Raw genomic sequence first — 12,585 nt, forward strand, 5'->3', positions numbered from 1 at the left:
TGGTGGGCAGGGGTCCTGGTGGGCGGGTCTCATGAGTGGAAGGAGTCCCTGCCACCCACCAGGATGGAGCAAGGTAGGAGGGAGCAAGGTAGGAGGGAGCAAGGTAGGAGGGAGTGGGGGGCAGGGGGGTAGGAGATGGAGTTTAAGGCACACGGCGAGCGACAGTGGAGGGGCCCCTGGCCTCCCCCAGGACAGAAAGGCCCCCACTCTCTGAATGAACTCACCCGAGTTATGGGCCCAGCTCAGGTGAAATGCGTCTCTTGGACGGTCAAGTCCTCTCCTGCCACAGCCTCTTCCTCCCGGCTCCCAGCAGCAGCAGAGACAGCGGGGGCGGGCAAGGGTGTGTGGGGGGCGGGGGGAGGCGCGGGGGCAGGACTGGCAGACGCCACTGCTCACGGCTGTGGGCCCTGGGGGCCGTACCGTGACGGGAGCCCCAGGGCTCCGGGGCTGCGAGGGCCCTGCCGTACCGCCTGGGCTGGGCGGGCAGCTCACCACCCTGTTTAAAAAGCGGGGCTAGAAGGTAGAAGGGGCACCCCCAGCCCCTCTGCCCACCCAGCTAAGAGATGCCTCCTCATTCAAGGTCCCTGGAAGCAGAGCCCATGAGGGCCCTAGAGCCTCCACCCATCTGTCGCTTCAGCAGGTCCAGGACCCTCAGGTCCAAGCGGTGAAGACGCCCGTGTTCCTTGTCTGCTCCCGGGGGTGGAGGAGTGGGGGACAGGGACAGGGGAAGACAGACGTGAAAGCAGAAACCAAACCAGAAAACCACTGGGTCACAAATCAGCAACGAGACCTGCCTGCTGGCTCCACACAGGAGGAGGGAGGCCGGAAGCGGCCTGGGCTCCAGGCTCCTGCCAGGCCCCGAGGCTGCGGCCGGGACGCATACTGCTGTCACCCAACAGGTCCCAAGTCCTGTCCAGTCTCGGAGCCGCACTCGGAGCCTCTCCTGAGCGTTCTGCTTGCTCACGGCACCTTCTCCTAGGTCTTCTCTTCCCGGTCTGTTTTTCTCCTCGTTATGTTCCTGGGTTTGATTTTCAGAGAGAGTTCCCACAGGGCCTCCTCGGCCAGGTGGTCGCTGAAGTCATTGAAGAAGTTTATGATGTCGTCGTTTCTCCGGATGTCATAGTGCCTGGTGAGGAGGGGAGGGAGGCCAGTGAGAGCCCAGGGCCCCTCGCAGGTGACCCACTACCGCCTCAGCAAATGGGCGTGGCAGGGGCTACTGCTGCCCACAGGCCACGGGGGAGAACTCAAGCTCAAGGAAACGAGGCCACCAGCACGCAGAGCCTAAGCTGGACGCTGAGGCTGTGCTCCTTGCAAGGTCTCCCCACGCAGCATCCCTGCACCTGGGCCCCTCTATAAGGGGCCCCACAGACACTCAGCTCATTGGGCCCACCCTGGTGGGCTCTGTCATCTGGGCTTCCCCCACCACTCTGGGGTCCAATGGCCAGGGTCTATCCCCGCCTCCTTGCAGGAAGACCAGCTACGAGCTGGCTGCCATCCATGGGCAGGCCACGGCCCCCCCGCTGGGCCGAGCCCAGCATGCACGCTTTCTCGAGTGCTGCTGCCAGGGTGGGGCGGGCCCATCCCCACAGGGCCCTTGTCACCGCCCAGCCCCGCCCAGGGCCCGGGCAGCGCACTCACGCCTGCTGGAAGCAGCGCATGCTGTCCAGGATGTTGAACTGCTGCCACCGCTTGGAGAAGTTCACCTTGCCATCGATGTGGTCCGGGTTGCCCAGGTGCACGAAGGTGAGGTCCTGCAGGATGAGCCCCCTGCAGGTGGAGAAGGCAAGTCACCTGCTGGAGGCCACTCGGAAGGTGGCTGGTTTCCAGGCCAGTCGGTGGGGCTGCCAGGATGAGCCAGTGCTGACGCGGCCAGGCCTTTGGACTGTGAAGCTACCAGAGCCACAGCGCCTCCGGGACGTGGAGGCTTCCTCCAGCATGGAGTCCTGGCTCCTGGGCTCTAGTCCCGGGAAGCCAGCTCCCGTCCCATAGGCCCCCAGTGACTGTCCCAGCCTGCAGAGGGCTCTGCTAATTAAAATCTATAAATGGATGGAAAAACAGTACAGCCCCAAACCGGAGTGGGTGGAAGCCAGAGCCCGTCTGGTTAACAGGTTGGGAAGGAGCCTCTGAACAGAGAGCACGTGACAGGCAGTTCCCCCACCTGGGAGCCCAGCCCCGGCACAGCCCACGGGGCAGCAGTGGTGCTCAGCGGGGGCAGGGGGCCGGAGGCGAGGGAGGGGTCGGCGGTCTGATCTGTGTCTCCAAGGGGCGTCCCATCAGAGGCCCAGCCCTGGGACAGCCCTGGCCGACTCTCCCCACCCTTTCGGAGAGTCTGCCGCCCATTCGCACACTAAGCGCTCTGGTGAGACCCACAGCAACGAAGCCTGTTTAGCTTCGATTTCCCTCATTTCCTGCACTTTCTGGCCATGGGCTCTTTCCCCAGGAAAATCCTACCTGCTCCACCCCGAGGCCCACCCTGGGGACCTGCTCTCTGAGCTTCTTCATGCCAAGTGCTCTCAGGGCTCCCGGGGTGACTTAGGGCCCCCAGGTGGTTGCCATGTGCACCCAAATTTGAGGACAGCTGGAAATGGGCGTGATGCCCCTTCCGGGGAAAGGGAGCTACCCATGTGTCCAAACGTGACCAGATGTGTTGACTGGCAGGTCAGGGAGACATGGGCAGGACGGGGGCTCAGAACCATTTTCACTGGACCCCACGTTTCTGTTTCAAAGTAAAAGGTGCTGCTCCTTGTTACGTGGTTTAAAATTACGACAGAAGGGTGGACGGCTTGGTTGGAAATCCCTATGGGCGGTTTGTCGGGGGCCTCACGGAGCACCCTGAGCAAGTGTGGGGCAAACCCGGGCTGGAAGGTCTACTCACAGGTATGGGATGCAAGGTGGCTCCACCTCCGAGAGGGCGGCACGGTAGGCGCGGAAGGAGGACGAGCTGTCAATCAGCGTGCAGTACTCCGCCAGGCCCTGGGGCAGGAGGGACACGGGGACTGTGAGCACTGGGACAGGGTTGGCCACTTCTCACCAACCAACTCCTCACTCATCCTCTGCCAGTGCTGAAGGGTGCCCACACACACCACGCTGTTCTGGAACTACGCCTGGCCCAGCCCCGCTGCAGGGAGACCAGGCCTTTTGGGGCCCCCTGCCCAGGGGACAGCTGGGGCCTGGGCCTGGGCTGCTCCCTGTCCTGGTCACTCCTAGCCTCCCTCTGCTCCTCCCTGCTCTCAAGGCCAAGTCCACCTGGGGTGGGCAGGTGACCTTACCCCACTGCTCCTGGACACAGGAGGAAAGAAGGGGCTCTTGCTTGGGAGACCCAGCTCATCCTGCCTTTTTGCCTGTCGGGTGCCTCTCACTCTGACGGGTCACCTCCTCCAAGAAGCCCTGCCTCCGCAGGACCCCTTCTGTCTCCCTGGAGCACCCGGCATGTGCGTCCCACTTCTCCAAACAACACTGCTGTACAACTGCCTTTCCATGTCACCTGGCGAGACGGTCCTGGGGCGGCCCAGCCCGTGCTCAGCCCTGCGGCTCTGCCTCCCTTGTCGGCGGAAAGCGCCCCCACGACAGCAGAGGTCCAACCCTCGCCAGGCACCCCCGCAAGCCTCGTGATGCAGGCCAGGCCCTCCCCAGCACTGTGTCCTGCTCGTGGTCACCAGCTCCCCACTTGCCTCTGCTGCCTGTGCACCCCTGTCCCTGCAGCTGGGAATCCCTCCTTTCCCCGAGGTGGTTCCCCAGGGCATGGCCTGACCAGCACTTCCTCTCCCGGGCACTCCGTCCCGTCCCATTAGCACCCACCCTGGACTCCCAGCGCCTAATGGAGCTCCTGCCACGAGCAGGCATTCTAGGGGCACATGCCAAAGGAAGGGGCCCCAGCTATGGCGCAGGCAGCAGGGCGCTATGATGTAACCCCAGCACCAACCACGAAGCCCCTGGACCCAGGGACAGAGACTAGAGACTGGAGACAGGAGACTGAGGCAGGGTGGGGTGGGCCGTCCCGGCCACAAAGCAGGTGGGTGCGGAGCCAGGACCGGAGTGCGGCGCCCCCCTCACCTCTGAGGTCTGCTTCTGCCACTCCAGCCTGCGGATGGGTGCCGAGTCTAGCGCTGAGAGGATGGCCAGGTAGGAGTTGAAGTTGTTCAGCTTCCGAAGATGCTGCAGAGAGAGGCGCAGCGGCCGTGAGAACAAGGTGGGCAGGCCGGGCCCTCCCACCGCCTGGGGGCAAGGCCTCCAGAGCAGGCCCAGGAGGGTGCCAGGGTTACCTTCATGATCTTGATGAACTTCAGGAGCAGCCGTTCCCTGTCCTGGGCCTTTTCCTGTAACATGATTATTGACCGGACCCTGCATGACCGAAGGAGGAAGACGGCTGAGGCCCCGGTGGTCCTGGTGGAGACGTCACCAGCCGGCACATGTCCAGAGCTTGTAGCGAGTGCCCAGGGCTTAGGAAGCACCAAGTGTGGCCCTCGTATTTGCGCTCACGGAGCTCACAGGCACCCGGGGGGAGGCCAGAGGCCACAGAAAGATCTGGTGGCTGTGCCCGAACACCAGCATGGGGACCAGCGACGGTGCAGCTGGGGGCTCTGGGGCGCTAGCAGGGTGTCCCTGGCGAGCGTCGGCCCCGGGCACCACTGGGCATGGAAGGGCCGTGCACAGGGGAAGGGCAGGCCTGTGGGTTGGGAGGCCACCTCGCCAGACATGAGGAGGGCACCCCTCTACCTCAGCAGCGACCGGAGCCTAGGCCCACCTCTCAAAAACCGGACAGCGGCCTCCACCCTGTGGTTTCACGGCCAGCCACTGCTGGTCGCTGGGGAGGAAGTACTGCCTCTGCCCCATTAGCAAGCACCTGCCCTGATCCGCCCAGAAGACTGTGGCTCTGCAGGGCCCCCCACCCTTCCCAGGCTGACCTCTCCCCAGGGCTGCGCCTAGAGCCCTCTGTGACCAGCAAGCCGCTGGCCTGAAGCCTCGCACAGGGCCTTGTGTGGCTGCCTAGCAGTACAAACAACCGTGTCCTCTCAGGTTGCCGCCTCCCGTGGTGAGGAGGAAGGCCTGGAAAGCTGGGGACCACCTGACTTCTCCCCAACAAGCAGCCCTTGGGACCCTTTTAAAACCCTGGCTGCCCCTGTGGCGGCAGCAGCGGGTTGTGTGTGGGGTGGGGCCTGCGGCACACTGTCCCAGGCCACCCACCCTCTATGATGTCAGAGGCTGGGGGCACTTTCGAGTCACTTGAAGAGCCCACAGGTCTGTTACGTGTTATATTATTGGCGTGTACTGCGCCCCATTTTCCTTTAAGAATTAAAGGCTACCTAAAAGCATTAATGGATCCCACTCTTTGCTGTTCTCTTTCGAGGCAGTGTGAGGCTGAGTCCTGAGGCTGCTGTCCTGGGAGTGAGGAGACTGGGAGGACCAGTGTGGGAGGGCAAACCTCCCCCGCCCCCATCCTGGACCCTCCCTCCTGGTCTGCCACCCCAGCCCTCCAGTCTGCGGGGGTGGGGGTGGTAGCTTTCAATGCTCCAGACAAGCCCCCTGCTCTCTGCTGCCTGCGGTTTAAGCCTCCGGAGGAGCTGGAAGGGATGAAGGGGCACCCCCCCACGGGTCACGAGCCCTGCACCGAGGACCCCTCACCAGTAGGACATGTTGTTGAAGTGCTCCGTGAACTGAGTCAGGTTGGGGCTCTTCTCCTCGTTCTGCTCTTTTGCCCAAAGTAAAACCTCAGGGATCTGGGAGAGAAAGTAGACTGGGTAGGGCTGGAGCCCTCCTGCTTTCCTGTGCCCAGGAGGCAGGGCGTGGTGTCCCCATTCAGGGATGAGCTGCCCCAGCTGTGGCTGTGGAAGGGCCCGCCCCCTTGCCCCGCCCCACGGCGTACCTCTATTTTATAAAAGAGCTCAGCATCTAGCAGGGTCAGCTGCTCGGCTATTTCATGGCTGTGAAAGTCATGTAGGGTCCCCGGCCTGGAAGAGAGATGCGTGAGGTGAGTGGGCAAAGACAGCGGAGCTGAGTGGGCCTTGGAGCCGGGAGATTGGAGGGAACGGCCGGTGGGCCTCGCCCCACAGCAGGAGAGAGCACAGGCCACAGGGCGGGCTGGCGGCAGGTCAGGACCGCCCATGTTACCCCTGGGACTACAGTGCCAGCCCCCCTCTCCCGCTGCTGTTGGGGAGGGTGCTGCAGGTCCCCTTGCAAACTCAGGGACGGCCCAGCTGGCTGAACTCCAGGCCCAGGGGGACAGAGAGGGGGCCACGTGAACGAAGGCTGAGCCAGAGGGGCAGGCAACAGATTGGAACCTACACACAGGATCCTGGGGACATTCGGGAAGGCACGGCGGGGCGGGGCGAGCTTCCACAGCTGCTGCATCAGTGCCGGGAGGAGAATTAAGGGCCGACCGCAGCCTGAAGCCTGCTCATCTGTCCCTGTCCTGGTTAGCCCCCACGCCCGGGCACCCCACCTCCTGGGTAAAAGGTGACTCGTCACAGAACAAAACCCTGGGGAAGAGGCGCTCACTGGGCCGCCCGAGCTGCCTCATCACAGGGCCCTGCAGAATCTGGGTGAGGCTGTGGACTGCAGAGGTGCTGGTGAGAACAGGGCGCAGCGGTGGCTACAGGCACAGCTCTAGCCAGAGGAGGCAGGGGCTGGCGAGGTCACGGGCGGACGGACGGCGACTCACCTGGCTGCCACCCCCCTGGCTGCGAGGGGCTGGTCGGAGTTGGCACACCGGAGCAGCTTCTTCTGGTCCACCTTGTCCAGGATGTTCTTCCGGAGCACACGGGCCAGGCTGAGCTCGCCGCTGCACACCAAGCGGAAGACCAGCTCCATCAGCAGCTTCAAGATCTCTTCTGTCAGCTCCACTAGGCTACAGAGCCGAGGCCACCAGGGGTAAGGACACAAGGACAGAAGAGAGGATGGCTGCCACAGGGTCCCAAAGCCACCTCCAGACACCTACGAGTCCTGTGGCAGAGCTGGGACACCTCTCACGGGGAGCTCAGACTGCTGGGGGGACCCGTGGTGACAAGTGGCCCTGTCCTCTCGGCAAACACGCTGGCCCTGGACAAGCACTTCGGACTGCTGGCCTGGGGCCTGGAGACAGACCAAAACCCTGTCCCAGAGCAGCTGCAGCTTCTGTGGGTGAGGAGGCCCAAAGAGGCCATGGTCCCTCCGACCAGATGCCTCAGGACGGCCCTCTGCACAGGGCCTGCCACGCACCGAGGTCTCGCAGCAGGGCACCACCGAGGTGGCTCCCCCCCAGAGGGGAAGTGCTCTGAGGCAGGGCCAGGAGGGTGCCTTTGCCAGCCTAGGAAAGGGCCAGCCTGCCGTGTGTCTGCCCGACATGTGGCAATGGGGAGCGCCCCCCAGGGAAGGATGGGGAGCTGAGTGGGCAGCCAGGCTCACCCACCGTGGGCCCAGCCTGAGCTCCGTGTGGAGGGCACGGCCCCCATGAAGAAACCAGGGTGTGGGCGGGGCTGGGTCATTCCCCCAAGGCCGTATGTGAACAGGCTGAGTGGGCCCGTGCAGAACTGCGGGCACGTGGCCCGAGAGAGCAGGATGCCCCAGTCCCAGCACGGGTGCCAGTACCCCAGAAGGGGTACCCCAGAAGGGCCCCGAGAGGCCAAGGCCTCCAACAGCCCAGAGGGGGGAGCACTCACCAGAGTTCATCCACAACCCGCACCAGAACGAAGAACGTGTTCTTGCTGACGCGCTTCTTGAACGTGTCAGCAAAGGGGGAGAACTTCTCGTACGTGGAGTGTGTGTTAAAGAAATAGCCATTCCCACGTGGGCAGCGACAGGAAGACTGACCAGAAGGGCCACCTGCCGCCAGCTGCCACTCCCTGAGTGCTGGGATGTGCCAGGGAGCCTGGGTGAGGCCCTGTCCCAGGGAACCAGGCATGGGGATGGCAGAGGCCTGGGCAGGGCAGCAGGACCGCGATGTGGCCATGAGCGCCCATCTCAGTGTGTCCTGGCCCGCCACCCTCTCCTGCCCGCAGGAGCGCCCCTCTGCGCACCGCCCAGGGTCGCCTTCTGAGCCTTGAGCGGAGACCGGCAGCCACAAACCACAGGTCCTGATCCCCCAGGACTTGGGTGGTGCATGGCCCAGAGGCGTCTTCCTGTGCTCCTGACTCAAGTTCCTGGAGCCCGAGGACCCGCTGAGGCGAGCCTGCTGCTCCCCTGCAGCTGCCCTGCGAACACCTGGCCTCCGCTGGCAGCTCCCAAGGCCCTGCCTTCTGCCACCTGCGGCCGCCCCTCCGAACCCTGCTCCTGTTCCTTTCTTTTCTGGGGACCTGGAAGTGCTTAGGAAGGAGCCATGCGCTAAGCACAGTCCTCAAGGCCTGCGGCACGGAGGGCTCACATGCTAGCTGTGCTCAGGGTCTCGAGGCTGAAACACCTCCACTCACAGGTTGGAGGCGGCTGAGTGGGGAGGCGCTGAGAACCTGAGCTCGGGGGTCAGAGGTGGGTCTCCCACCAAACAGCTGCTAACCTCTCCGAGCCTCAGTTTCCCGGCTCGCACAGAGGAATCCAAGGGTACCATGTCGAATATGGGGACAATATAGACACACGATGCTTCCACAGCTGGCTGGGACTGCATGGGCAGGCACTCAGCAGCACGCCTGACACTAACAAGTTCCCAACAAGTATGTGCTACAACCACCTGCTGAGCCTGCGAGCAACAACCTGTGAGGCCCAGGAACCGAAGTCCCCATAGAGTCCTCACAGACGGGGCGTCCATCTCAGTGCCAGTCCACCTCAGGGACCAGAAGGCCTGCGGGAGGAAGCCTCAGGGCACCGGGAGGGAGGGGAGAGAGCTGGAACCCCAGACTCCCTGCTCCAAGCGACAGCAGCTGCCCAGCAGGTGGCACTCACGAGCTGTGACTGGGGGATGTGGTCAAGGGGAAGCAGGCCTTGGGCTGGCCCATCTTTGGGGCAGGACAGGACCTGACAAAGAGGCCCCAAAGGTGGTCCTTCCAGCCTGGGGGTCTTCTGGAACAGGCACACTTGCAGGCAGACGTGGCTAAGGGGCAGGTGCCAATCCTGCTGTGGACTTGAGTTTCGGTCCACGGCCAAGTCTGCGTCAGAACGAGGGGCTGTGCCTTCCCCGAGGCTGCTCCCCTAAGCCTCGATTCCCTAGGTCCTGCATCTCCGTACCCACCACCCCAACGCCCTGGGGCCCCGCTAGAAGCCACAGGGGCCCCCATGGTTCCCCCTGAGGGGCCGGTTGTAATGATCCAGGACCACTCATGACTGCAGCAGCCCCCCACCGCTCTAGTCCCGGCCTCCTCCTCACTCGGCCCTCTCCCCGATGGGGACGGAAGCTCCGAGGGAAGCCTAGCACACAGCACAACCGGCCGCACCTGCCCCCACTGCCTCCACGCCCACAGGGCCCCTGAAGGAGGGCTGAGCGGGCGAGAAGGCCCCCCTTCTGCAGTGCGGGAGGTCAGAGGGGGGCCAGGAAAGGATATCGGTACTGCAGCTTCTTGATGAGCTCCTCGGGGGTGATGAAGGTCCGGTAGGTGGTCAAGAAGGCCTCGCAGTACAGCACCAGGTCTGGAGGAAGGACAGCCGATGAGCGCCGCCTGCTGTGACGTCCCCCCTCTGATGGGACACTGACAGCTAAGGCCAGGTGACTTGCAGGCCTTCACGGCCGTGGGCACAGAGAGAACCAGGCCAACTGGCCCACAGATTCTGAAGCTCGCTCACAGGTGATGCCTCTGACGGCAGCCCCGGGAAGGTCTTGGGGACCTGCCCACACTGACAGACCCAGAATGGGGTGAAGGGGCCTGCTTGGCGAGTTGCTGGGATGTGCAAGCAGGAATGCTCGGGGCCAGGGAAGGGCAGGGCCAAGCGGGAAGAGCCCCTCCGGCAGGCAGGGGCCCCGGGGCTGGCAGCTCCCCGCTGGCTGCCCCTTCCTAGCCCTTCTAGCCAAGGGTCATAACAACTCAGTTCATTTGTGGTTGTGACACCCCGCCACCCCCATAGTCCTTAAAGGAAAGGAGTGGAATGCTCTAGATGCAGGTCACTCCCTGAGACACGCGACCTGGCCAGGTCTGTGAACCTCAGAGTTGCTCTGAGCTGGAGCTGAGGTTCGAGTCCTGATCTGACACCACAGTGTGCTTCGCACCGTGAGGCTGAGCTCGTGTGCGCACCGCTTCCTCTCTGGTCAGCGGCCACCCTCCCCCATCTTCTCATTCACCCCAACTCGCTGTGGGGAGAAACCTCCCAGACATCCCTCTCCGGCTGAGCAGTGCAGGCTTGGCCGATCCCAGCTTCTGTTCCCCGCCCTTGAGGGTACCCTGAGACAAAGGAGAGAGGAAGAGGCCAGCTCCTGCATCTGGGTGTGTGCTGGGGGACAGGGTGGGGGCAGCTGGAGGAGCAGGTGTCACGAGGGAGGCTCCCACAGCATCACCCCGGGCTGCTCTCTGGACCCCAACCCACCCAGCTCACTGTCGAGTCTGGGGTTCTGCTCAGAGTGGGTGGGCAAGGGAGAGGAGACAGGCTCGGCAGGAGCAATGCCTGCTTCGGGAAGACTGGGCCCGAATCTGCACACCCTGAGTGCAGGGCCCCCGGTCCCGAGGAAGCCACTAGTGCAGTCCCTGGGCCACAGGAAGCCCCTCGGCCCTCGCTGTGCGGCCCAGGGCCTCTGCCTCCACACTGCATCCCGGGGACACCCGACTCCAGTTCCTCGTAGCCTCAGCCTTTCCGTGAATAAAACCAAGTAGAAGCCTGGCTGGCGGAGCAGCCTCCTTGCCAAGCACCACAGGCACAGACTGGAAGGTTCCTGGCTGCTCCGCCTGTGGGGCCCCCTCTGGCCTTGGCCACAGCTGGCTGCCCCTGGCAGGACAGTGGAGCCCTCTGCTCTGGGCCGAGCCAGCTCCCACTCAGCCCTTTCCTTCCTTCTGGGTGAGGGCGACAGCCCTTCCTCCCGCCCTGGGAGCGCCCCCGGGGGCTCCCTGCAGCGGGCAGAGCACCAGCTGCTCCCCAAGGCCGGGAATGAGCGCTCCTGGGCACCCGCCGGGGGGATGCCCCGAGTCGGTGCACTCAGCTGGCACATCCACTGGCACTGCCAACCTCTGCTGATGCCCAGGCTGCCCAAGCCTACGAGTGGTACGGCTGCATTCGAGCTCCAAGTCCTCGGGGCTGGGCCCCGCCCCGGACACCAGACGCCAGGGGAGAAGCCCTGGCAGGCAGCACAGTGTCGGTGCTGAGTCTGGGGCACCGTTTCGTTTTTTTCTCTGCCACATAAACGTTACTCTTGCACTTCGTTCATGGTTTAAAAGTTCTCAGAATTGCTTTGAGAAATGGGCAGTAAAAACAGGAATTTGGTTATTTACAAAAAATGAAATTGGGGGGTCATGGGGTCAAGACTGGGGTATGTTCATTCCTTCCACACCTGATGTTAGCACCTGGTGGTAATTCAGAAAGGGTGGGAGCAAAGCTAGTATGGGAGAGCGTGGCTGGCTGTAGGGGGGCACTGCAGCCCCTCCCCCTCACTGACCAAGGTCGGGGCACCTTCTGTGGCCCCGCCTCCTCTTCCTGGGGCCACACAACTTGGAAGGACAGCTCTCCTGCTAGTACAGAGTCCCCAGACCAGAGGTCCCCACTCCTCCACCCCTCAGAGGATGAGCACACCGAGGGCTGGAGACCCTGGGAAGACAGCACCCCGTGGTCAAGCTCTAGGCTCCTGGGCAGAACAGGACCGGAACCCTGCCTAGCAGTGTGGAGTGATGCGATGTCACGTAAGCACCAGGAGGGACAATAGCCACTGCAAGTCGGTGCTACCGCTGAACGCATCACTCCAGGTGCCATCTGTGGGGCTCCTGCCAGGAGCTGAGCTCTGCACCCGCAACACTGGCCCTCAATGCCCCTGTGGGTCCTGGAGTCGTCACCACCCTACGCCGAAGGGGGACACACTCCGGAAGGGTCAGGAAGCAGAGGTCTGGCTTTCAGTGCAGCTTCCTAGGTCCCCAACTGTGGTGACCCAGCCGCTCTGCCACCCCAACCCGCTCAGGACTGGTGGGGAGGACAGGACAGGGCAGCGGAGGGCCGGGCAGTGGGTGGCTGCCGCAGGACCCTGGGCCCAGACCAAGGCCCCCAAAGAGGCGCAGCCGTACCTTTCCGGTCTGTCTCGGTGGCGTGGACCAGCAGGATGTCTCCAGACCCCCCGCGGACATCGGGCCCGTCGTCACCCTGCAAGGACAATGGCCATGAGATGGCAGAGCTGAGACCACAGCGGCACTGTGCCAGAGATCCCAGGTCCCTGTTCCCTCTGCCCACCCAGGCCATCCAGCCGCCCACAGCCCGGTGCTTGGACAGCAGGCCCAGAGCGGAACCTGCTTGGTAGACGGAGGCCCTGGAGCTGCCCGGGCACTGCGGGCACCAGGGCGCTCAGCTCAGAGACACGCGGGTCAGGGGAGGCAGCCCTCTCCGATCTTTCCCTGTTGCCGACCCATGGGTCGCAGGGGCGAGGAGGGAGGTTCTCACGTGCTGGGGACAGGGGGGCTGTGGGGAGGCAGCAGGACTGTGCCCAACCACGATGTCCCTAGCACCGCAGCGAGCTGCCCTGAGTCCTGATCTGCTTCCTCAGGTGGGAGGGGAGGCCACTGG

The 12,585-nt window shown here is 63.8% G+C and overlaps 1 protein-coding gene across 5 annotated transcripts in view; it reads right to left on the reverse strand.

The window, feature by feature from the left end:
- Nucleotides 1–328: 328 nt before the first annotated feature.
- The window catches only part of RAPGEF1 (Rap guanine nucleotide exchange factor 1), a 111,297-nt gene continuing 99,040 nt past the window's right edge, over nucleotides 329–12,585 (reverse strand). For all 5 annotated transcript variants that reach the window (XM_037036367.1, XM_037036364.1, XM_037036363.1 and 2 more), the window contains 11 exons: nucleotides 12,093–12,168; nucleotides 9,444–9,528; nucleotides 7,635–7,727; nucleotides 6,659–6,844; nucleotides 5,864–5,948; nucleotides 5,623–5,717; nucleotides 4,263–4,341; nucleotides 4,054–4,155; nucleotides 2,876–2,973; nucleotides 1,639–1,767; nucleotides 329–1,126 (listed from right to left, as the gene is read on the reverse strand). In XM_037036367.1, coding sequence (XP_036892262.1) covers nucleotides 976–1,126; nucleotides 1,639–1,767; nucleotides 2,876–2,973; nucleotides 4,054–4,155; nucleotides 4,263–4,341; nucleotides 5,623–5,717; nucleotides 5,864–5,948; nucleotides 6,659–6,844; nucleotides 7,635–7,727; nucleotides 9,444–9,528; nucleotides 12,093–12,168 — 1,179 coding nt within the window. In that variant the 3' untranslated portion in view covers nucleotides 329–975. The remainder of the gene's footprint in view (nucleotides 1,127–1,638; nucleotides 1,768–2,875; nucleotides 2,974–4,053; nucleotides 4,156–4,262; nucleotides 4,342–5,622; nucleotides 5,718–5,863; nucleotides 5,949–6,658; nucleotides 6,845–7,634; nucleotides 7,728–9,443; nucleotides 9,529–12,092; nucleotides 12,169–12,585) is intronic.

The sequence above is a fragment of the Sturnira hondurensis genome, unplaced genomic scaffold (genome assembly GCF_014824575.4).
Source record: "Sturnira hondurensis isolate 20B ecotype Veracruz unplaced genomic scaffold, ASM1482457v3 Scaffold0022908, whole genome shotgun sequence".
Classification (NCBI taxonomy): domain Eukaryota; kingdom Metazoa; phylum Chordata; class Mammalia; order Chiroptera; family Phyllostomidae; genus Sturnira; species Sturnira hondurensis.